Consider the following 24,461-nt stretch of genomic DNA (forward strand, 5'->3'; position numbering starts at 1 on the left):
TTCATTTCAAACATGATGTACCAGTTGTGTAGTCATGTTAATAGTTGATGTGTACTTGGCTCATCAACTATATTGGCTTTACCAAGTACCGGTAGTAGTATTTGAAGAGTTGTCAGGACGATTGTGGTCATTACTGAGTTCCAAGACCAGTTGTATAGTAAGGTGCTTCAGACAGTAACTATGGTAGTACCTTGGTCCAGGTTCCTGGCAAAAGACATTGGGAGACTTTCACTAGGCCTGCCTTCATAGCACATCGAGAGTGCAGCTCTATCCATTGCAAAGGGTCCCAATGATGTCTCCTGTACCCAGCACAATAGCTACTGTCATCAGCTTGGTTGTGACAGTGTCTAGGACGAGTGAAGCCGGCTGGTAACTACTGTTCAGATCTTGAACTTTGTAGCAGCTACGTTCATCAAATTAGTTGTGACATGGTCTCTACAGGGAGACATACAAGACTTTGATTTTTCTGTTACCGCCGGGATAAGTGTCTCGGAAGGACTTTTTGAGAGTCCAATGGGAGGTTTGGGAGGCCCTCCCCCAATGCACTGGCTGAAACATGTCGAAAGGATGGGGGTTGGGGGGATGTCAAACAGGAGTATCACACTGCAGAGACTGCAGCTCTATCCATTGCAAAGGGTCCCCACAGAAACTGTTCCTCCCAGTCCCAAGTAGTACTATACAAGGACCAAAGTATACCATGCTTGATGCGACTGATGTGATACCATAGTGAATGCGATTTCGTCATGGTGAGACTGGGACTGCTCTGGAGAAATGGCTGAAGACAACAGAATAATGACAAGTTACAATGATTTATTAATCAATCTTATGTACATTTAAGCACTGGTGCTCCAGCTTAAAAATATCACCTTGGATTATATACATGCCATGAGCATTAAAGGGACCATCCATAAAGTGTGTACACACTGAACAACATCCTTTCATCCAGCAAACCACTCCCTCAGACACAGTCATAAACATTAAAAATGTCTCCATCTGATGGTATGTGCATGCACATACTTGATGGATGGCCCAAGCTAAGATGCAAGCCATCAATTCCATTCCCACTAAACATTGTATTGAGGCCATCAACTTGGGCAATATTCCTCTTGACGTAATAAGACCGAGATAGGCAATAATGAAGTAACTTATACAAAAGATTTCATGGCCCCACATGGCTCTTTTTAAAAATAAACTTGATGCTTATTCGTTTAAAAAGTTAATTACTTATACCCTTTTTATCCCAAAAAATACTGCTGAGCAGGCTATATACCTACCTTATGGATGCCTTCCATAACTAATTGCAATGCCCAACACATACATACGTGAATCCATAATATTACAATGGGAATACCGGTAAAATAAAATCCCGCAGACCCTGTCCTTTTCAAAAAGATATCCTACCCAAGACCACACAGGCTGTTCAAAACTCCTCATTTATTTTAGCATTTCTTGATTGGTTTCCTTTAAGACCAAGACAGCTGAAGGTGAGATCTTTGAGATCGAAACACCAGAAGAATGGCCAGTTAGGGAGAGAGGTAGAATCATCACTTAAGTGTGAACGAGGACATGTAGGATACATCTGTATCATCCATACCTTTGATTTTGGGTTAAAGCAATTACCACGAATATATTTTCTCAATTCTCTACGTACAGCTTGTGCTCATGGAATAGCACAGAAAACTATCCAAGCAAAACGAACGGTATGTCACAAAACCGCAACCAACTGACCGCATCATTACTAAACCGATGTTGCATGCTTAAATATTCATATAAATAGCACAGGACGGAAGTTCCCAGTTGTTGCTATAGAGGCCAGTTAACTTCTTGTTGCTATAGAAACAGGATAGATGAAGATAGACACCAGATTCATACACGGTATACAACGACTTTACGTTGGCCATGGTCTTACGTGCCTTTATTACAATAATATGGAAACATGTAACATTGATGCAAACCTGGGTATTGCACCATTACATTTTTTCTCCTGAATAATCTTCACTAACACTTTCTAAAAGCCTTGTGACTATAGCTATTTGCCTGCTGCGCTATCTGATAAATGGTTGGGGCCAGTGTGCTTACCTGTAGTCTTCTTGCAGCACTAGCTAAGGTGTCTACATATTTGTTATTGAAGAACTATAGGCCTATTTATATGTTTTCATTGGTAATGCCATTTCAGCATTAAAATTTTAGACCCTTCCCATACAATTACCTCTCTCCCATGCTCAAAATCATCATGGAAATAAAAGGGTATACAATCATCTCAGTCAAAAGGGCTCCATCACCACCATCCCTACTATTAAGCTTAAAAGCATAAGGGGTTTTGGTAAAGATGTGATAGCCAATCAGCAAGTATGATAGCAAGGGGGTTAGATCAAGACCTAATCGTAAATGAAATGCATAAAGATCTCCCCTTAAAGATACAAACATTAACAGAAACATTAGGCATCGTAACCTTGGTAACTCACAACATTAGAAATTATGATTATGTACAAACAGATGAACAATATTATATCCATGAATTGTGACATATCCTTCCCACGAAATATATACTCTCAGCTGGACAAATTTTCCTTAATGAATGAATACAGTCTGTATTTATTCCTATACAAGCTCTGTTTCTGGTATCGCACCTATGTTGACATTTCCTGTTGAACAGTCACGCGGCGCTGCCTCCAACATGATCCCAGTTTCAGTTTTTTTTACCTCAAAATCTGATTTAGAAATTTTCATGATATTAGTATTGCAATTTTCCACGTAAATCACTCGGTTGAAAGCCCGCCATCGTTTGCACAACTGAACGTACATCTTGCACTGCACGTACATGAATACAAGGCCGCCGGTAAACCCAATGGCTACCACAATTAATTTTGTCCAAAATGGCCATTCCAATATCCCGGCCTTTATTTCCTCTGTTGTTCTGTCTATAAGCACATATAAGGACCAGATAACACACGTAATGGCAATAATGTGGAACGTGACTGAACAGAAAACCTTCCGTCGCTCAATGGTTGTCATATCCAACCTTTGCCACTGAAAAGACATGAAATGTAAAGAGTTAATGAGCCTGCTGATACATAGCTAAACGGGCTGCTGGATTCCCTAATACTACATGTACTAGGCAACATATTATTGGATTGGGTATTACTCTTGCTGGAGGCAACCGCTGATGATAGTCTTATTTCAAAAAGCGGTTGGTATGCATCCCGTCTTACCAGGATGCCTCTGAAGTCTTTGAATATCATTTTCGGCATCCTCATTGAAAGGGAGAATATAGCTCTAGCCTGGAGGGGGGGGCTGTTTAAAGCACGTTGCTTACTGCAAATATATAATGAGCTGACACTAGCCAAGTCTGCAACATGATGCCACATAGTCTCAGCATCCAAGTTTACCTGGCAAGCACAGCTGATCTCTGTCTATGCAACCAGGTGAGACTATAATCAAGAAGATAAAGCAGCAAGGGAAAAGGCTACCCATGGACATGATACTTCTAAGTTAGCCTAATGGCACTATGTTAGGTTGTGTTGGTGGTAACGGTTGTAAAAATCAAAGCCATTTTAATGGCCCTCATAGAAGAGTCAAAATGGCAGTCATAAAAGTTTCTCAAGGACCAACAACTGTTGAAAACAATGCTGCATAGAAGCAGCAGTTAGAAGCAGAATACATAATTGAAACTTCAACATGATTTTTTCACTTAATTGCACAGCACAGCCGTGCACAGCTGGATAGTGAGTTCATATCTTCTAATCAATATTTTTAAAGTTGTGTTGAAACTGTGCACACATTACATGCATAATTCATCATATTCCAAAGACAGTGGCATCAAATCTGAGGTTCTGATATCAAAATGATAGGGCTTACATCATAAAACCCTGACAGTCAGGATGGGCTTAGGCTGACTAGATTTGCAGCATGGATTAAAGTTAAGAACTGGTAATAGACCACAGCCAAATCCATGCCATCAATTGCAAAAATGCTTCCTTCATTACAATATCGATTATGGAGAAATTGAGATCAATTTCAGCGCTATTGGGAGAAAAATGGTTATCCGCTGTCAATGTAGCTTGAATAGATTTTTTCTGCTGTAATTGCTAGTTTAACTCACTGTGAATGGAGCTTGAGTAGCACAGGATTAGCTTCAGAGACAAGACCACAATTGATTTTTTAAGCCTTTAAGCAGTTAAATTGTCAATGTTTGACCGCGACGCATCAAAGAATGCGTCAAGTAGTGAAACTGAAATTCGGATATGATATACGCGTTGGTCTTGCGAGTAACTGGTGCGATTTAAATTGGTGATTGACCACGGAAATTTTTTTTTAAATTGACAAGTTTGACACAAGTGGACATTTTTACCCATATCGGCCATTTTCACTCCAAATTTGAACCACCCCCCTATGGCCAGGTTGTCGAAATTCAAAATTATTTTTTTTACCAAACAATTTATTTATATCTGTAGACTTGCCACAGCAAATATTTTTTCAATACCTCTCCAAATATGTACTTGAGAGTAAAAAACATGCACTCGTCTAATAGATAGGCCTGGACCCTCCAACCTATGAATATTGATTAGTGGTCTTGTCTCTTCAACCTCCCATATCACTCGGTGCAAATAAGAAATATGCTATCAGTATAAGCATTAGGAAAAAGTCAGAGGCTAAATGCAACAGTGACTAAGAATGTTTGCAATGTTTAAAAGCGGTTTATCGCTAGTGCGGGATACAGTCAAGATCTTGCTGGCATGACAACACATCACTTTATTTGAATTATACTGCACTGGGCTTACTTGGCGTTACCAAGGCAACCTTAAGGTTGTGACTTATACAAATGCTGCAGAGGAAATCATCGTGAAGAAACACAGATGCTGAGCTCCATGTCATTAATTTCAGTCTGTTCGTAAAACTAAGCTATTACTCTTGAGTAGCATCGGACTAAATATTATTGCTAAAAGCTCTATAATGTATAAGCCTAAGCCTAATAGATTTAGGCACAAAAAAGAAATTGTCTAGTGTTTCTCAAAGGATGGCTTTGATGTTAGCCGAGAACTTAAAACACAGTCCACAGAAGCATGGAAATGAAGAAATTCACAAGAAAGGCATACTTCCCAGCTACATCAGAGCCAAGTTCTAAAAATATAGCAAGTCGGGAGGTTCCTTTTGTGACACTGTGGAATACTTACTTTTCTAAATGGTTTGACTTTTGTCTTCATCATAAATCCATATTTACAAAGTTCACATGATTTAGTGTCTGCACTTTTTATCCATTGTTGTAAGCACGCTTGGTGCACATATTTTAGACTCCCCGCACACATACATGGAGAGATAAGGGGAAGGTCCGGTTCGGCCTCGCAGTGACATATTCGACAAATATCCATGGAATTGGACGATGTTGAAAGGGTGGAGTCACATCTATCTGGAGCCATCGTTGCAGGTGGAGTCGGAGAGTTTGGATGTAGCGTCTCCTGAAATATATAAAAATATGTCATTTTGAGAAAACAATGCAGGCAAAAGAAAAAATGTAGAGCTATTTGTGGATACTCTGAAAAGATATTCTTTCAGTGTTCCGTTAAGAGTGCTAAAATCTCTTTCTTAATATCCCTGGCTCCTCCTTTTAACCAGTTCCGTATTCTGCCGAAATACACAAGTTTACATTCTACTTATACAGGTAGCTATACATAAAATGCAAGTTCTTATACAGCACTTCACAATCAGCCATATTTCAGACCAGTTGAAAGTGGCCAGGCCTTGAGCCATGGACATTCCAATCATGTTAGAGGAAACACATATAGCTCTTGATTTTTTAGAGATCAAAGCTGGACCGAACTGCTGCCAGTCATGAGCTCCATCACTGAAGATAAAATCTATAAAAGATGACACTTCTCCTGTGACGGATAAGTTAGCACAAATAACTGCACTTAAAGTAGGGTAAACAGTAGAACCTCTCTTTTAAGGACACCCATGGAACTGACAAATGTTTTCCCTTATTTATAGTTTTCCTGAGCACCGAGGCCCAATTCAATTGGAATGCTCAGTTCCAAAATAGAATCAGTGTCCTTAATAGAGAGGGTGTCCTTCTAACACAGGTGTCTGCTAAGGGAAGTCCTGTAGATAGATATTGTTATTTTTGGATGTATGAGCAACATCATGACACTTACAAGTCAAACCCTGGAGAGGATGAAGAGATGTAACACCAATGACTGTCCCGCTATGTGTTCAGTCTTGGTCAGAAATAAATAGAAAATCAGACATATGGCAAGAGTACAGAATACAGACATGTCCCTTTAAAGGGAGGATTCACTGAAGTTATGTTATGTTACCAAGATTCCAGCTCACATGATCTTCTACCAATGTTGTATATTAAGACAGCCAAGATTTGTCATTGAAAGCTTATCCAGCCATAGGATTTCGATGGGTCATTGAAAACAAATTTTATTTTTACAAATGTTTCTTAATTTGCATCCAAAGACAGACACTGGCTATAGAAAAGGATTGAATTTGGATATAAACCAGGCATTTATAACCACTGGGTATGTATGCATGTCTGAAGAATAGAAGCTCGTTTAGTAATAAGACTCTTGTTTGTGGCTCATCAAGAGTTTAGAGCAAAACCTGGTCCTATAGTCACCAGACACAATCAATCTTTGCCAGGTTTCGGGCTTTTAACATAATTGATTTCCTCCACTTGAGGACTTGTGTGTGTCATAAGGTATACATATGACTGCCATATACATATTACTGCTAAATAACCTCTCGGTGTATGTACACTGTGCCGTTATGCTAGATTCAACATACACAGATCGATAAATCTATGAACTCAAATAAACCAAGAAGAAATCTATAGAATTCTCATCTAATGGCAAATAAAAATAGCAGAGGGCATAGACCTATATCGAAAAGAGTTTAGGGCCTATTTGAAAAACCAACAAAGAAATGCTTTAAAATAGTCACAATGACAGCTAGGAGGCAACAACAAAGCGAGCACAGTGGACAGCTGTAGAAGTCACCTCAATAACAACAGAAAATGTCATTGCTTAACAAATAAGAATTGCCATCAAAGTCCTACGATTTATACAAGAAGGGTACATTTGATAACAAAATTGTTTGACACTTGAACCCTACCTCAGTTTGGTACGAGGACCAGTTGCAAAATCCCTTGAAATTCATCCCAGGCATCAAATCTTCAATACTGCAATCCTCACAGATTTTCTTTGTAACCTTGCTCCATATTGTGTTTAGCTTGCTTCTGCGAGAACACAAAGCAGTGAACTGGTTCTTCAGCGTGATTGGCTATGTGGTATAGAGGCAACACATAGAGAACTGACGTTTGCGATCATCCTGCTGTCCAGTTTTTGTCAGTAAACAAGCCTTGAGGTAGAGTCAATCCAAATATCATTAATGACCCAAGTAATCCATACACCACATACCAAAATTGATTCCAAAATAAACATGATTATGATAAGTTATGTGACCTGACTGGCTAGAGATAGATACATAATAGGCCATGTAGAACATCTATATCATCATTCATAATGGTGTTATCAAAGGCAAATTACATCCAACAATTCACAGCCCTTAATGGAACTTCACCAAACATAGTAGCAGTCAGCTACAGTTTATATCAGGCCAGGCACATCAACATTTTAAACTAAGCTCAACAGCTGGTATCAGTTTTAAGAGCAGTTGAAATTAAAGGAGAATGTCATCCTATGTCATCCTACGTTTGGCAAGAGTATCACACATTGGCGTCAACTAAAGTGTCACACAATAACGTCAACAATAGTTATCTAAAACCACTGCAGAAGTTCCATCCAAATTCTATTAATTTAGGCCATCAACTCTCCCGACCATGAAAATTGATGTCACAGTAATTGCCATCTGATGGGCAGCATGAGAACTAACACTTAGGGGATATCGCACAATGAGTGTTTTAGTAGCCTACTTTTAACATTTTCACCGCCAGAGAAAATGAACCTTCTTATTTCCTGTATTTAAGTCAGACAAAGGTCAGTGGCTATAGATTTGACGGGCTCAACATGTGCACAAAAGGGGTTCCATTCAGAAACAAGCTTAAATATCTGAAAGATGTCTCAATTGTTTTTTATACCGAAGAGGCATGGGAAGCGCATTTGAAACTTATTTGCACCATCATCCAAGAAAAGCCCAGTTCTATCTCAACACTCTACTCTAGTGTTTCTAGAACTTCTCACAACAAAGCTATCAGAACAGGGAATTTCAAACTCCTCCATTAACATGTTTAAAAAATGATGGACTACTATATCACATATCAGTGTTACAAGGTGTTACAATTACAACATAGCAGCCTACATGTAGCACCAACAGGATATCCCTAAATGGGAATTGCTATGGTGACACAGTATGATTAGCACTTCGGCCTGACAGAAGATAGATGGCCTGTAGCATTCACTTGTTTGAATAGTACGAACATGTATGTGACTAATACCAATCAGCTAAAAAGAAAGAAGCCATTTCTGGAGGGGGGAATAGAGGGGATTTTAACAAAGTGGTCAATCAGTCTTTGTGAACCTCATATGAATAAGCAAGGGCGTATCCAGCGGGTTTGTGAAGTTTTGACAATTTGTCACTTCAACAAAACATAGATGAATTGTTGGATTCCCATGTGTAGATCTCAGTGCCCCTACTTTAAAATCAAGCACAATCAGACACTCCAGCTTATACATTTTCTTCTAATCTAATATCCACTAATACTCCAAAGACTCCAACAACACAGTTTTCCAAAGATTGTGAAAAACTTTCGCCCTTTCCCAGGACAGGCCAGCTCCACAAGTTGGAAGGCCTGCTTTATTCTCTGCAAGCTGTGGAAATGATTATTCAATGTGACAATGCATGATTTTACAAAACAAAATATCATTTCAGTAATTCCAGTTTGCTGCACCATCATTACTCCAATGAATATGAAACCATATTTCCAGGGCATCAAGCTAAAATTATCAATCACATTAACTAACCATTTTTACACAGGCCACAAAACCATCCATTCATAATTGATAAGCCTGTATTGATTTGGAACCAAAGTTAACGCAGCTAAAAAATGCAAAGTATATACTGTTTTTTGATAATTGTTCCCTTGCTTTTGGTTTCTATAGCTCACATTTAACCAAGCTGGCACAATATTATTAATCCATTTCCAAATCTAAAACCAAGTCAATAGCACACAGATCAGCTGGAGGACAACTTAAACAAGTCTGATACCTGCTAACAGTGATCAACAAACATAAAATGAAGCAATATCAATTTTCCATGCTCACAATCAGTAAAACTGTTGACTTAGTAGGAGTAGCCAAACCTTAATAATTGAGATAATTGTTGACGTTTTATCCTTGGTGCACCAAAAATATTTAAAATGAAGTTGAATTAACACTGTTGTTATAAGCAGGGATGCTCAGCTTAAACCTAAACTGCATGGCAAAGGACTTTTGACACTGGAAACAAGCTTACAAAGTCAAAAGAGAACACTCTTCAGTCATTCTAACTTTTTTAGCTTCTTTTTTAGCAAAAAAATCTAACATCTGGCCAACCACATATAGCACATATGATAACAGTTGCCAGGACTGAATGTTAGAATCTCACAAACAAAAATTAATCATGCTGATAAAATGCCACGAACCAAGTTGCTAGGAACAATAGCAAATTTGTTTCTCCCGGCATAACATGAAATATGAATTACTAAAATGGATTACCTGCAGGCACCATAAACAGCCATATTCTGTGACTGCAGTTCCAGGGCATTTGATGCATGACGAGGTTTTGTCATGCGGAATGAGGACACCTTGTTGTCTACTGATGACACTTTGGTCCAAATGAAGGTCGGACATGGAGAATGAGGACACCTCACTGTCTACCGATGACACTTTGGTCCAAATGAAGGTCGGACATGGAGAATGAGGACACCTCACTGTCTACCGATGACACTTTGGTCCCAATGAAGGTCAGACATGGAGAATGAGGACACCTCACTGTCTACTGATGACACTTTGGTCCCAATGAAGGTCAGACATGGAGAATGAGGACACCTCACTGTCTACTGATGACACTTTGGTCCCAATGAAGGTCGGACATGGAGAACGAGGACACCTCACTGTCTACTGATGACACTTTGGTCCCAATGAAGGTCGGACATGGAGAACGAGGACACCTCGCTGTCTACCGATGACACTTTGGTCCCAATGAAGGTCAAACATGGAGAATGAGGACACCTCACTGTCTACCGATGACACTTTGGTCCCAATGAAGGTCAAACATGGAGAATGAGGACACCTCACTGTCTACTGATGACACTTTGGTCCCAATGAAGGTTGGACATGGAGAATGAGGACACCCTCACTGCTGTCCATTTAGGACACATTTGGTCCCAATGAAGCCATCTTCTAGTGCGGAGAAGGACACCTCTGTCCATTTAGGACACATTTGGTCCCCAATCACTTCATCCTGTGGAACCACATGAGGCGGGTACCTTTCATGCCTGCCTCCTAAAGCAGGCTAGACAACAGATTTAACAGACATTTTGTTTATGTCTGAGGGAGATTCAATAGATGTCCATTGGACATCAACGTGATGATTCCACTATACATGTTTGACATCAACGAGAAAATCAGTTTGTTCATAATTTCTTTTATTTTGTGATTAAAAAAGGCATATTGTTTGATTTGGGAGAAACAGTTTTGAAAACATTGCAGTGCCTATGGAACTATAGAAATGCTCCCTTGGCCTTCGTCTAGAAGAACCAAGGGCAAGCATGTAGTCATGGCAAACAGAATACAATGAGGATGCGCTAACAAATGATATGAAAACCTACAAGTTCATCCACTTCATTGTATGACTGAGTCAAGAAAAAGTTACCACTATTGCACTAATTGGACAGTTTACATAACAAAACATCTTGTGTGGATTGCCCGGCTGGTGAACCCAAAGAAGAGTCCTTTACTCACTCAGATATCCTTTGAGTAAAAGGTATCTTGAGTTCAAATGGAGTGTAAGGACTACTCCTTCAGTTCAAAATTATGAAAATAGAAATCAGCAATTTGAAAATTAATAAATTTTGGGCATGGAGTTGAAAATTAATATTGTGTATTTAAAAAATATCATAGGCAGGGGCTACAATTAAACCGGGGCTACAATTACCCCATTCTATCTTACCAATATGGGTCATAATTAAGCCCGACTGGTCCCCCGGATTAAATTAAATACAGTATTGCCAGGGCCCTCATGCTAAGAAGGACACAGATTTGAGTGCAAATTTCAGATTCAACCAAACATAATTGTGGAAAGCAGGACATCACACTATAATCACAGGACAGCATTTTTAGTCCCATGTGGCCTTTGGTGTCCTTGATGGAGAGGTTTGTGAGATAGTCCCCCGTTTCTGCCAAGCCGGCGCCCAAAGCCAAGACTTGCTACCATGGTAGCAATAATGGAAACAACCCCTTTAAATCTATAAACCAACAAAGGAAAGATAATAGCAAATAACCTACAACAAACAGTGAATATGATGTGATTGTATTGAAGACTATGCTATAGTCAATCAGTAACAGTTGTACCCCTATAAATATCATGCCTCTTGTCTGGTTCTGCATGCATCCTTTATCAAAGCAATCTCTAAGTTTGGTGTCAGATTGGCAAAAATCAAAATGCATATGTAGGGTATAAAAATCGGGTCTACTAAGGTAAGCTGACACATTAGTAGAACCTCTCTATTAAGAACACCCTCGGGACTGACAAGTGCTGTCCTTAATAGAGAGGTGTCCTGATTAGAGGGGTCAATATGAATGGAAACAACCAATTTGGGACCAAAACTAGTGTCTTTAATAGAGAGGTTGTCCTTAATAGAGAGATGTCCGCTAACAGAGGTTCCACTGTATTATGGCACCTTTCCCTTTTTTCGCATTTTTATAATTTTGGAAAAGAAAACAAAAATTCTTTTGGCAGATCAAGAAAGTTCTTTTGGTTCATCAAATCAACCAAGTTTTTTATATAAAGAATCCTCAAAAATAAAATGCCTGCGAAAATTTGGCAGTATTCTTGTAATAAAGATGTTCAATGTGTACAAGGATTGGAAGGGCCTCCCACTCTAGCACTGAAGATGTTCAATGTGTACAAGGATTGGAAAGGCCTCCTACTCTACCACTGAAGACGTTTAATTTAACGGGAGAGAAGGCTGCCAGCTGCCTGTTCCATTCACTGAAGAAAATAGACATACAGTGGCACCTCCGTTAGCAAACACCTCTCTACTAAGGATACCCTCTCTATTAAGGACAACCTCTCTATTAAGGACAACCTCTCTATTAAGGACAACCTCTATGTTAAGGACAATCTCTCTATTAAGGACAATCTCTCTATTAAGGACAATCTCTCTATTAAGGACAGTAGTTTTGATCCCAAATTGGTGGTTTCCATTCAATTTCACCTCTCTATCAGGACACTTCTATGAAGGACAGCACTTGTCAGTCCCATGGGTGTCCTCAATAGAGAGGTTCTAATGTATACTATAAGGAGATATTTCAAGGGTACAGGGTTCAGGAAGGGCCATCTAATGTTGTCCCTAAAAAATAGGTACGATTTTTCAAGGGCGTTACTTGTGATGTAACATGAATTGAGAGAGGTCTCTTTGGGCTAATTCCCAGGACAGCCCATGCTAACTTTTGAAGAAATCGATTTTATCTGATATAATCATTATTCTTACCTTGGCCATGTTGACAGCTGGCTTGCCCTTCTCCTTATGTGGACTTTCCACTTCTTTTTCCTTTTCTTTGCCTTTCGTTGCCATGGACGATAGTCTCCGCAGTGGAGAAACACAGATTTCTTGAAGAGGCATTCTCAGACCACCACAAAGTAAAAATTCAGCCTCCTCACCCGAAATGTTAGGTACATGGACGAAAATTACAGATAGCAGCTATAGCCTGGGCAATAACAGAAATTAGCAACCGACTGACGTCCTCCCCTGTGGCCTGTAATCTGCTTTATGGGATCGGGATATCAGATATATATACGCCTAGCTATACTCAAGGCCAACTGAGCCCAGTCCCGATTATGGTTACGTCATGTCCATCCCTATCAAGTGGATCCCTCGATCTAACGCCGCGCTTGCTAGCTAGCGCATTGAATAAAGCACAAAATCGAAATGCTAACCAGCTACGAAGCGCTAGTGGTCTGCGTACGATCTATCAATTCCTACCCGTATCACAGTCCCTTGGTAGCCCATATCGTCATCCTGATTGGTCTCTGGGGTGAGAAACGAGGCCGGTCCACTGCATCCGGAGTGTACATCGCTAGCTAGTCGGACTTCCGAACACAGAGAACACAGATAAGAGCCGAATAGCCATTCTGTGCCTGGAGACTTTACTAACGGAAGGGAGGTCTTTGCATATTGGCGGGAGTTTCAAATGAGTGACGGGTAACGGTATTAGGCTATATAGGCCTATTATTGCATCAGCTTTGTGACTTCCTCATCTCTCTCATCATGTTGTCAACACGGTGGAGCAGCCAGGACTGATTCGGCCTGGCTGTGACTTCCTCATCTCTCTCACCATGTTGACAACTTGGCAGAGCAGCCAAGACTGATTTGGCCTGGCTGTGACTGTCTCTCATCTCTCTCACCATGTAGACAACTTGGCAGAGCAGCCGAGACTGATTTGGCCTGGCTGTGATTGTCTCATCTCTCTCGCCATATTAACAACTAGGCAGTGCGGCGAAGATTGATGCGGCCTGGCTGTGACTGTCTCATCACTCTCATCATGTTGTCAACACGGTGGAGCAGCCAGGACTGATTCGGCCCGGGTGTGCGTCTCCCTCCTTGCAGAAGAGGGTTGTCGACCGAACTCCCACGTAAATAGATCGGCATGCAGAACATTTCATAAATTTGACACTGCTCCGAAAAAGCATAGGCCAAGGCCTTCTTTGAACTTCCAGCGGTAGGCCTGATCATTATTGCGCTCCGTAGGCCTATGGCCTCCGCCCATATTGACGCGTGTTCTGTAGGCTTAGCAATGTCAATAGGCCTACATTGAGGGTCAAGGTGCCAAAAACAGCTTAGGCTAGTTACAGTGCACGGTACATCTTTTTAAGTGTTGGATAGCGGTGGTTAGGATAACGCGAGGAGGGGCCCCACATGAAAAATGATAACGTTCACTATATTGCCTACTACCAGTCAAGGCTCCACTATCGACCTGACGGAAAGATAGGTCTAAATGATAGTAGAAAGTTACAGACAGTAGATGTACCCTTGAAATCCCAAGGCATGTGATCTAAACCACCGCTTCGGGAGTGTATGCTAACATTAACCTCCCACGTGACCTCACATTTTGCCCAAGATGGCGGCTTCGGTACAAGTTTTATGCCCAAATGGGCACCGACAAACTGTCAAAGTTACCCCCAATACAAAGATCTTGCAGGTAATTGTTCTGCAAATAAATATTCTGTGCTTCATAAGTTTTTAAATGGACTAAATGTTGCATATTTTCTGTGTGTCCATAAGTTGGGCCAAGGGTTTCTTTTTGGTGCAGTTTTTACAGAAATCCTGCACGGCCACACTGCAAGCACTATGACTCAGTGTACATACTACAGGTGTACATAATAAAGTAAAATCCTCATCATTTTGGCTTCGTGGTCCAGAGTTGGACCTTTGCCATATTACATCCATATTACTTTAAACACTCTGATCCTCTTAAAACAGTGCCAGGAAGATGGACTCAAACATGATGGAGCATGGGAGTGGGACTGGGAGTGGCAGGAATCGACCATCGGCGGGCCATTGTCAGTCACCAAAAGCATTCAAATTCAAAACATTATGAGCATTGAAAGGTATCTGGGACAACTATAGTCCCTAATATTTATGCCTCTTTGTTTTTTCTCTATAGATTTTGGAGGAAGTGTGTATGAAGAAAGGATTTATGCCACCAGAAGACTATGAATTGCGGTACATCTTTACGACCTTGTCCTTATTCCACATGCAGCAGGAGATACCTGAAACAGAATAACTGTCTCCAGAAATCTTGGTTCAGATTCACGAGTATCATTTAATAATATCCATGTCAAAACTCATTATTGTTTTCCAACTTGTCTATTTTCAATTCATTGCAGTAATTATGTTTAATATTATCGCCTTCAATCACTGTACCTCATCATAGAAACCATTTTGCTTTTGTAGTGTACATTTTTAACAAATATCATTATTTCTGAATACATTTATAGTCATGGAAGAACAATACTCGATGTCACTTTGTCAATTCGGTTTGCAAACCTGGTCAGCAATGCAAAGCTTGAGTTGGTCAAGAGTCAGAAGTCACGTGTTGAAACTACTGTGGTTATCGCCCTGCAGTTGGCAGCTGGTACAAGATTACAGAATGCATTCAGTCCAGGGATTACTTTGTGGGATATTCTCATGCACTGGGAAAACCAGTCTGGCAGGTAAATGTTCCAGTAGGAAAGCACCATGAATAAGATAAAGCCACGAAAGGGATGCTTCACAAACGCAAGCCAGTCCGATTGTGGTCTCATCTTCAAGGTCCAAAACATTCAGAAATTTTGCTGTGCAGAATACTCACATTTTTTAACTCGTCAAATGTCAGTTTACAAAACCATCTATTGAAAAAGAGTTTAATAGCATGAAAATTAACAATGCATGTGCTACCAAACTGACAGTTTATTGGATTTTATTTCAGTGAACATCAAGGCAAACTTGCTGTAACCAATGGTGATGAGCATCCAGTGTGTATTTATATGAGAGATGAGGTAGGTTGCTAACGGCACTGCAGCATTGTGTATTAGTGGATTTCTATTTAACTGGACCACGATTGATTACGAATGGTGTCCTGCTACCCCTTTAATTTTTTTAAAAAGGAGGAAGACAATTTGTAAAGGTGCGCTGTACACATTATAAGCTTTATTTTTCTCTTAATAGGTTATTGGAGAAGAGGCATTGAAGGCTACCACGCTGAGGGTGCTTGGTCTGACTGGTGGAAAAGCAATATTACGGTGGGTATACTACATGTTGTACAGGTCTATTGCTCCTTCTCTCCTTGCGATGCATGTTTTCAGGATGTGATGGTGGAGGGATCTCGGGAAAGAAACGCCAACACTGGCCATCTCGATCAACTGTACATGACGAAGCAGCATCATGGAGCCTGCCTAAAACTAGTGAAAGACTTGTATAATATGAAGTCAGAATCTAGCCGGCAATAAACACAAGTTTATGAATTGTTGTAGATTAGTCGTAGTTACTCTGACGTGGGCGCACTAGCTGAAAATGGCATGTTTTTAAAAACTTTCGATAATGTTCACTAGTGATTAGATTTTTAGTGTGTTGCTGATTTTTTGCTTTCCTTGTTTAGGTTGCTTCATCGAAAAGTTGAAGCGGAAACACTCCAAGAAATCACACGACAACTAGCTGCTGATAAAGCTAAGCAAGAAAGATTAGTCGCAAGAAGTGTATCGTTGGAGGCCATGAGTACTGAGACGTCTGCTGCCTCCTTAAAATGTACTACAGTGCCAGAAGAAAGTGAGAGTTCAAGTTCTAATCAGGCGGCAAAAGGTGCCACTGAACTCACCACTGATACATCTCCAATGGATACAGAATCTGTCTCCCCTGCAAGAAAGCTGCCGAAGTTGGAGCCTGCATCGATTATGCCAAAGCTGGAACCTGAAGAACCTATGGAGGAGGAACCCATGGAGGAGGAAGAGGGGACTTCTTCTGCTCCCCAATCTAATTCTCAGAGGAGTGAGATATCAGAGGCAAATAGATATCTAGATGAACTGTCAAGTATTCCAGGGGTGCAGGTCTTCCGACCGGGTGAGCCTGTTCAACTCTCGGCTGAACAACAGAGGGTAAGACATTCATCAAAGTATTTTGTTCAAATAATATGCAAATGTTTGGTGAGGATGTTTTCTTAATGCCGCTAGATCTAGATACTTGTTTCTGAAGATGTGATATCTAAATCTCATATTGACTAGGGGTTTTGATATGCATAATCTTCAAAAGTTATTGAAAACTTAAGTTAATACAGTCCAATTAGTCCATATTTGCTGTAAGTTTCCTACTTTCTTACTTTATCAAATAATTTTGTCTGATTTCAGATGGTAAATTCTTTAGCACATGCAATCCAACCTCACATAATCCAGCCTGCAAGACCTCAGAATGGACAATCGGCAAAATCCAGATGTCCTCAACAGCCACCAGTTCCTTTTAAGGTACATGTACTTTTATGTTTGACGAAGGCTTTGAATTAGCAGTGAAAGATTCCGATTGGAGACTCAAGAGTTTAGCCAGAGGGAAATGTGTTGGTCATCACTGATCAGAAGCTTTCTGAATGGCAAATTCCAGACTTGAAAAAGCTTTCATTGATACCCTCCTTATTCAATCAATACAGTGAAATTAATTCACTGTCGGAAAGTAGAAATGAGGATACTATATGTAGATGTAATATAGAATTTAGCACCATTCGCCAAGAAACTCTTGTCCTTCTCCTATCCTGTTTTGTAAGACAGTGTTATTTCTGTTTGTTGCAGTTTCCCAAAACAACCAAGAGCCAAGATCTTTACCGCAATGAGCCAAGGTACTATATAAATCTAAAGGCATTTTGAAACATCTTATAGTGTGACAATTCTGAACACACGTCATGCATGCTCTGTTTCTTGGGTAGGTACATGTAGACATACATGTAAGAATGTGAATCAGGAAATTTGGCAAGAAATATTAAGTAATGTCCTACCCAGATAAAGTATGCACCTTGTGTTTTGATTAAGATAAAACAGAGCAGTTTCAGTGATGAGTGAGTAATATACATGTAATATTCTTGTTAAGTGAATTGTATTAATTTGTAGCTGTAAGTTATAAACTGGTATATTTTCCTTTAAACCTGTACCTGCCAGCTTTGAATTCTAAATGTTTCTTTCCTTCATTTCAGTGCTGCCATTGCTAATAAAGAAGACTATGCGGTGAGTGTCTCAACCAAGTCTTTAATGTGATGACACGAAAAATGTTATTTCTGTCTTGCATACACTTAATCATATAGGGGATTGGATTGAAACTTCAGACATTATTAGATATGTACATGTACATGGATTCCTACATGGTGTCCTCTGTGTTCACAGTGAAGATCTGGAGTTCTACATGTACTTTTATTTTTGTTGTTGACAGATATTGTTCAGTCTAGATTCAATAAAAAATGTATTCCACGCTCCTTAATTTCAGCCTTGTGATAGAGAAACTGTTGTTTACAGTCATGACGAATCAGTCCAGCACGATCCTGAATATGATGGTGAGTATTGTTCTTCTGGAAAAGCTCAGCATTATTCTGGGCAGGCACTGATAGATTCTAAAAAGCAGAACCAGTACCTTGTACAAGTGTATGTTTGTAAATTTTTGTAAAGAAATTATGATACCGTTTTAGTCTAAAAACGTCTATCTTGCCTTATCATCTGATCAATTTATCATCAGAATGTACCGTGCTGATTTCTTTCTATTTCAGCTGAACTGTCGGATGACTTCTTTGAAGTGACCGTCAAGGATCTAAAAAGAATGATGGCTGACAGATCCAAGGCATTGTAAGTTTCCTTATTCATGTTGTTGGTTAGTTAAATAAAAAGGGCTTGACCACTGGGTAGAAACTTAAGGGGAGGGCTTTCTGCTTTTAAGTTTGGCTGTTGATCAAGACACAGTATGTACAAATACTGAATCGATTTACACAGGCCAGGAAAAGTAAAGTATTCAATCTAAACTCTAAACATTTCGTATATTTTTAAGGGAATCCTTTGATGAACAACCCTTGATGACGAGAGCTATGCGACAATCTGCAATGGAAGAGAAATTTTCAAAATACAAGAGAGTTGTGATTCGGGTACAGTTCCCCGATAAGATGGTGCTACAAGGTTTATTTCGACCAAAAGAAACAGGTGAGTCCTTTGTACAAAAATTTAAGTGATCATTCTTGTCAGCTCAATTTTGACTTACATGTAGCCTTGAAGGCTTTTGCAAGCTGATGCCGCAGTATATGTATAGGATACTCCACACAGAGGCACATAAGGCACATAAGGGGGTTGCTGGTTACGGCGGGTTTAAGGGGAGATGGCCCTGGCCAGATTCGACCAGATTAAATGCAAGAGAGTTACATGTACAAGTAAACATCTAAACCATCTCTATTTCCAGTGTATACTGTTGAAAAGTTTGTGAAGGAATATCTGGAAGATAAGAGCACACCTTTTTATCTCTGTAAGTATTTCATCCCAGACATCTGTTCTGGTACATTACATGTTCAGCTGTCAATGAAAGGGTTACTTCTTACATAAGTTCTTCCTCTTTCCTATTTGAGTGTTTTGGATTTTCTGGATCTGAAACACGTTACTTGTCATAAGGTGAACTGAAAATGATCATCTCTGACTCTTAAATGGAAATTCAATATGATTCAGCTTATTTGTCTGTCTATTTTCAGATACGGCCCCACCAAAGTGTGTTCTCAAAGACAACAGCAGTACGCTGATAGAGGCTAAGCTAGCTCCAGCGTCAGTGGTTTATTTTGGTACAGTCTCAAAGAAGGGTGAGTTTCTTAATTTGTTTGTTTCAGTGATGTTGCTTTTGTACGGTCTACATGTAGTGCAGGTTTGAATCCCATGCTGATGCATTTGTTGTAGTTTCAAATATCCAGAAACTTGCTTGATTTTAAGCGACAGTACCTACATGTATTTGATTTGATTTGATGTGATTTGTATTATTACCTTGATTAGTTGTACTTAAAATCTTGTTTCTACATGCATTCGATGTGACAATGCCTTTTCTCTCCTAATTCCAGATGGAAAATATTTGTCGACTGCCATTACTGAGGAGTGTTCAACAAGATATGATGCGGATAACGTTGTCCTGAAGAGGTAAGTGTCAACAGACTTTGGCTTACAACCACTAGCATTGCAAGTCTCACTTGTGTTATGACACAGCTCTATGTTCTGGACTGTTCATTGCAGAACATGGATATACGTACAGCATTCCCTGACCCTTTCGCTGCAGCCTCATTCAGCGATGCATGCTGTCCTGGCCTGGCCTGATGAAGGCCTTTTGATAAAATAAAAAGTCTAGTTTTATGTCCTCCCACTTTGAAAAGTTATCTGGTGGAAGTTTTACTTCGCCCCACCCTATCCGAAATCTTGTTCTGAATAAAGTTTTTCGCCATCCTTTCAATTATAATGGTGCTGCCATCTAAATTTTGTGTCAGACTGATCGCTCCATGATGTTTGCAGCGAAAGGGTGTGGGACCCTTTATTCTGATCTGTTTTGAATGAGTTCTGGAGTACACAGAGTCAAATCCGCTTTAGTCGAATTAAAACTTTTCCATCGATGAAAGGACCATTATGAACATGATGAGCAGTACATGTAAGTTCCTTAGTTATTGGATCACTGAAATCTATGGATTCTCATATTTTCATGTGATGCCTCTTAGTGTGATGTAGAAACAGTTTTTGCACTTTGAGGATGCGAAAGCAGTTGGGTAGTCATTGTGTGTGGAATCATTATCTTGAGGGCTTTCTCCCCCTCTTGGTTTTGAGAGTACAGTTGGTTTAATATACTACAACCTTGTTAAAAAAAGACCCCCAGTTGTAGATGGCAGCACCTATTAATTGACATGTTCCCATAATGAAATGTGTGTGTGACAAAGCCCAAATGATGTATTGTACCGGTATGTCAAAAATTGGTGGGGGCGGGTGGGATATGTTTGTATTTCTATAAAGGATAAGTGTCCTACCTTCACAGTGTACATGTGTGAAGTGTGTATATGCAGGAGAGGCACAGGCCTCACATTATCCCTGTTTGCTCATCCGGGTATGCATTGGATCCCCTGTCTAGAACCCATTTATGATCCCTTCACAAGTGATTGTACACTTGGACAGCTGTAGGCCCTACCAAATCCCTGTTTCCTCCCAATTCTAGTTGAAATAACCAACAATATCAGTATTAAAACTTCGATAATTGTTATTTCCAGCATGTTAAGCAACAGTTCTGGTGATCAGGGGCACTCTTACCACAAAACAAAATCTGAACTACCCCTTGATCTGTCTTGCGACAATGAAGCTACTGCAGATGATTCGGACGTATTCGATTTCAAAGATGAGGAGGAGAGCAATACTAAAGCCAAAAATGATCAACAAAAGAGTAACATTTCCTGTGAAGTCTGTGGAAAGACATTTTCTCGGAAGGACAATTTACGACGCCATGAACGGGTTCATAGTGGAAAACTGTATCAGTGTGATGAATGTAACAAGGTGTATTACGACAAACATTATCTGGAGGCGCATAAAAGAAGAGCCCATTATGGCATCGTTCATTCATGCACTTTGTGTGACAAGCAGTACAAAATGAAAGAAGCGCTGAAGAAGCACTTGGAATCTCATGACGGGAAGTTCAGGTATGTTCATACTGATGCTGATAACCTGTCAGCAGGAACCATGATGTCTGTGGCTCACCCTATGGATGTTATAACTGGGACAGGGCTGCCCTCTCTGTAGTCAAAACTCCTTGCTGTAATACTATTATTTATGTTGGTTTAGTATTTCTAAACCAACATAAATTGTTGTACCAGCATTTCTGGTCCTGCATATCCACCTATACATTTGTGGCCAGTAGACACGTACATGTATTGCTGTCAGTCAAATCTGAAAGTGAGAAAAAGGGAATTTGAGAGGAGGAGGGTTATGTGATGTTTAACAAAGTGTTTATACATTTAAAATATTTAATCACTTTTCAGGTTCAAGTGTGATGAATGTGACCAAGGTTTCTCATATCGGACCAATTATGATGCTCACATGGACCGCCACAAGGGGATCAAACGCCACAAATGCAGAAATTGTGGGAAAGGGTTTACACTTAGTTCCGATAAGGACAGACATTTTATGATATGTGCAAGCCTGACTACTGAGCCCTGCAGTGTCTGTGGAAAGACCTTCAAAAACCCAAGATACTTGAAAGAGCATGAGAAGATCCACAAGGATCCAGCAGCTTTCAAGTGTCAGTTCTGTGGCAAACTTCATAATTTTGCTGCATCTCTGCGTAAACATATCACCACGAAACACAAGTTTCAAACATTAGAAACTGTTGGTCTAACTGATGACAAAGCAGAGCTGTTTTCTGCAGTTTGAGCAATGTTTGTTGTTGATGTATCATACGGAATTATGACAAATGTATTTTGATGTAGTGGATGAAATGCTGTCAATCAATGACTGCTTTTCTACAATACAAAACACAAATATACGTATGTGGAATACATGGCAAGGACAACACAACATAAAGTATTAGGGTGGTGAATTGTTTATGCAAGGCAAAGAATGTAACTTTGGGAGTTGTACTTGTAGCCAATTTCTCAACGTTTTTTGTCTGTTGATGGCCATGTTTATGCTCATTCTGTAATGTTCACATCATAAAGAGGATGGTAGTATCATTTGTGGAGGTCAAATAAAGGAAAGGTGTGAAAAAATCAGTACTTCATGTTGTTTGTTGATGTTCTTGGGAGGGACTTTGTTGATGCGGTGTACCAAAGTGACTTGTCGGGTCTTAGGTTTCCCCAAAGACCTGGCTTGTGCTATGGCTGAGTATAAGTCGTATACTGGAAATGTGTGCAATACCAGGTATTGGGTTTCATCTTCCACTGGTATCGCCCACGAGTCTTTCTTGAGTCCGGACTAAGTCATTGTTTTACCTGGATTATTGCAAGGTGCGACTCAGTATGGCCATATCATACATGTATACAAAGAATTTGTTCTATGTGAGGTAACATTTGGTGAACTGGCCATTTCATTGTGCTCTACATGTAGGCACAATTAATGATTGGGTAAATGGAGAGCAATGACGGGGGTTAACAATGTAAACTGTTATATTCTCCATTTTGTCTGAAGCCAAACCTTCCATGATGTCTCATTATATGTTTATATTCTTTCAAGCCTTCCCGCTGAACCATCAGAAACAAGTGATTCAGCCATGGCTGCTTCATCAAAGAAGGGTGGTCAGCCAAAAAGGAGTAAACCTGTCCCTGAACCTGTTAATTATCCATCCAGAGACCAACCTAGGGATGGACAAGGTGGTGACAAAAAGATGCCCAAGTGGTTTGCGGCTGGTAGGTTTTCCTATGGCAGTTGTTTATACCACTGTTTTCGTTTTTGATAAAGCTCAAAGATGCAAGGGGTTTTGGTCTTTGAGGAGGGTCTGCAAATTACTGCGACTTTCACAATCTATTTACATGTATCATTATATGAATGATATTCCTTTTGCTGGATTACATCATAGCAGGCATGTGTACTTGCAATTCTTATATCATTCTGAAGAACTTCAGGGTTGCTCTTGTAAATGAACCTGAGCTAGTACAGGAAAAAATGTCGGCATTCTGTCTACAGCTATCAATGGTCATGACATCAGAATACATGTTTTGATTCTGCATCCTTCTCTTTTCCAAGGCCTCAAGAAATGATCAGATGGATGCGGCAACACATCCAACATTCGAGAAGTTCTTTAAATTATACCCATAGAGGGCCTCTTCAATCCATGGGATTTAGTGTGCCAACACGTATGGTCTTGTCTTTGGAGGAAGTTGTTCAACTTGTGCTGAAATTTCGATGATAAACTTTTCACCCGGACAATATATGTGCTCATGTACATGTACCAATGAACTTCAGTATTTTTGTAACTCGTCATAGAATGTAAATACATGTATACCATGAGATGGGTACTGTAAATTATTGAACGAAACTTTGATCAGCATCAATAGAAAAAGTAAATATACTTTGTTCATAGTTATTTTTACTTAGTTTAGTTCTTTTAAGCCAACAAAGAAGAATTTTAAAGAAACCAAAGAGTGCATCAGCCCTGCAATGTCGAAATCAGAAGTGAAACTAATAAGGATGGCAAGGCCTGATTTACAAGGAAATTTAAAGAAAGGTCTGATCAGCCCTAGTTGGCAGCACCTGCAGCCCCACTTTGGCCCCTCGAACCAAATCATCCTGTCTCATATCTTGAAATAGACAGTCTCTTCTGCTAACTGGCCTTGTCTCCAGGTTGTGACCTGTTGTAAGGACATCTCAACCAATTCCCAAACTAGATAGCATGTCTGTCTGATTTATATTTGTATCCATCTAGCGGAGTACCACTAGTAGCCTACATTCTCGGTCTGGTCCTTGCAACTGCCACGAAGGCCTTCATTGACCCTGTCCAGTGGCAGGCCAAGAAATTTGGTTGAGGGGGCGAGAGCTAGCTGGTAACACTAGCTCTTGTCATATAACTCATGATTTGCTCTTCCAAGCATAATCTACTTATAATCTGAAAAGCTGCCCATATGGGCTTCTACACTACCACTCTCCTATCATAGACGGTCAGTCAACTTATTATTACACTCCTCCGCAGTGAAAAATAGATGGCGGGGACTGGTGTCTGCTCAGGAGTGTACCTTTTATTTCCCAATTTAAAA

The 24,461-nt window shown here is 40.0% G+C and overlaps 2 protein-coding genes across 4 annotated transcripts; one reads left to right on the forward strand and one right to left on the reverse strand.

The window, feature by feature from the left end:
• Nucleotides 1-793: 793 nt before the first annotated feature.
• LOC135493408 (E3 ubiquitin-protein ligase MARCHF8-like) lies at nt 794-13,250 on the reverse strand. Of its 2 annotated transcripts, none has more exons than XM_064780743.1 (3): nt 12,713-13,250; nt 5,175-5,456; nt 794-3,030 (listed from the first exon to the last, which is right to left on the reverse strand). In XM_064780743.1, the coding sequence occupies exons 1-3, from the start codon at nt 12,842-12,844 to the stop codon at nt 2,602-2,604; spliced, it is 843 nt and encodes a 280-aa protein (XP_064636813.1). In that variant the 5' UTR covers nt 12,845-13,250; the 3' UTR covers nt 794-2,601. The 2 variants fall into 2 exon arrangements, with proteins under 2 accessions (XP_064636813.1, XP_064636819.1); XM_064780749.1 differs by lacking the exon at nt 12,713-13,250 and adding an exon at nt 7,114-7,714.
• A 1,084-nt stretch (nt 13,251-14,334) lies between these two features.
• Nucleotides 14,335-23,779, forward strand: LOC135493420 (tether containing UBX domain for GLUT4-like). 2 transcript variants are annotated; one of them, XM_064780771.1, is made up of 17 exons: nt 14,335-14,420; nt 14,886-14,944; nt 15,220-15,435; nt 15,690-15,759; nt 15,929-16,002; nt 16,359-16,851; nt 17,101-17,214; nt 17,533-17,579; nt 17,931-17,961; nt 18,218-18,284; nt 18,495-18,570; nt 18,770-18,918; nt 19,172-19,234; nt 19,455-19,559; nt 19,812-19,887; nt 22,945-23,117; nt 23,455-23,779. In XM_064780771.1, the coding sequence occupies exons 1-17, from the start codon at nt 14,340-14,342 to the stop codon at nt 23,466-23,468; spliced, it is 1,908 nt and encodes a 635-aa protein (XP_064636841.1). In that variant the 5' UTR covers nt 14,335-14,339; the 3' UTR covers nt 23,469-23,779. The 2 variants fall into 2 exon arrangements, with proteins under 2 accessions (XP_064636841.1, XP_064636832.1); XM_064780762.1 differs by lacking the exons at nt 22,945-23,117; nt 23,455-23,779 and adding exons at nt 20,994-21,416; nt 21,756-22,484.
• The last annotated feature ends 682 nt before the right edge of the window (nt 23,780-24,461 follow it).

This window comes from Lineus longissimus, chromosome 1 (genome assembly GCF_910592395.1).
Source record: "Lineus longissimus chromosome 1, tnLinLong1.2, whole genome shotgun sequence".
NCBI classification, from domain to species: domain Eukaryota; kingdom Metazoa; phylum Nemertea; class Pilidiophora; order Heteronemertea; family Lineidae; genus Lineus; species Lineus longissimus.

Bases quoted from the DNA above. Each gene is read 5' to 3' on its own strand.
- LOC135493420 (XM_064780762.1), top strand. From the start codon at position 14,340: ATGGCGGCTTCGGTACAAGTTTTATGCCCAAATGGGCACCGACAAACT. The intron at 17,580-17,930 runs GTACTATATAAA...CCTTCATTTCAG, and splicing joins CTTTACCGCAATGAGCCAAG to TGCTGCCATTGCTAATAAAG. The intron at 18,571-18,769 runs GTAAGTTTCCTT...TATATTTTTAAG, and splicing joins GCTGACAGATCCAAGGCATT to GGAATCCTTTGATGAACAAC.
- LOC135493408 (XM_064780743.1), bottom strand. From the start codon at position 12,844: ATGCCTCTTCAAGAAATCTGTGTTTCTCCACTGCGGAGACTATCGTCC. The intron at 5,457-12,712 runs GTAAGAATAATG...TATATATTTCAG, and splicing joins CAGCTGTCAACATGGCCAAG to GAGACGCTACATCCAAACTC. The intron at 3,031-5,174 runs GTAAGTATTCCA...ATGTCTTTTCAG, and splicing joins AAGTCAAACCATTTAGAAAA to TGGCAAAGGTTGGATATGAC.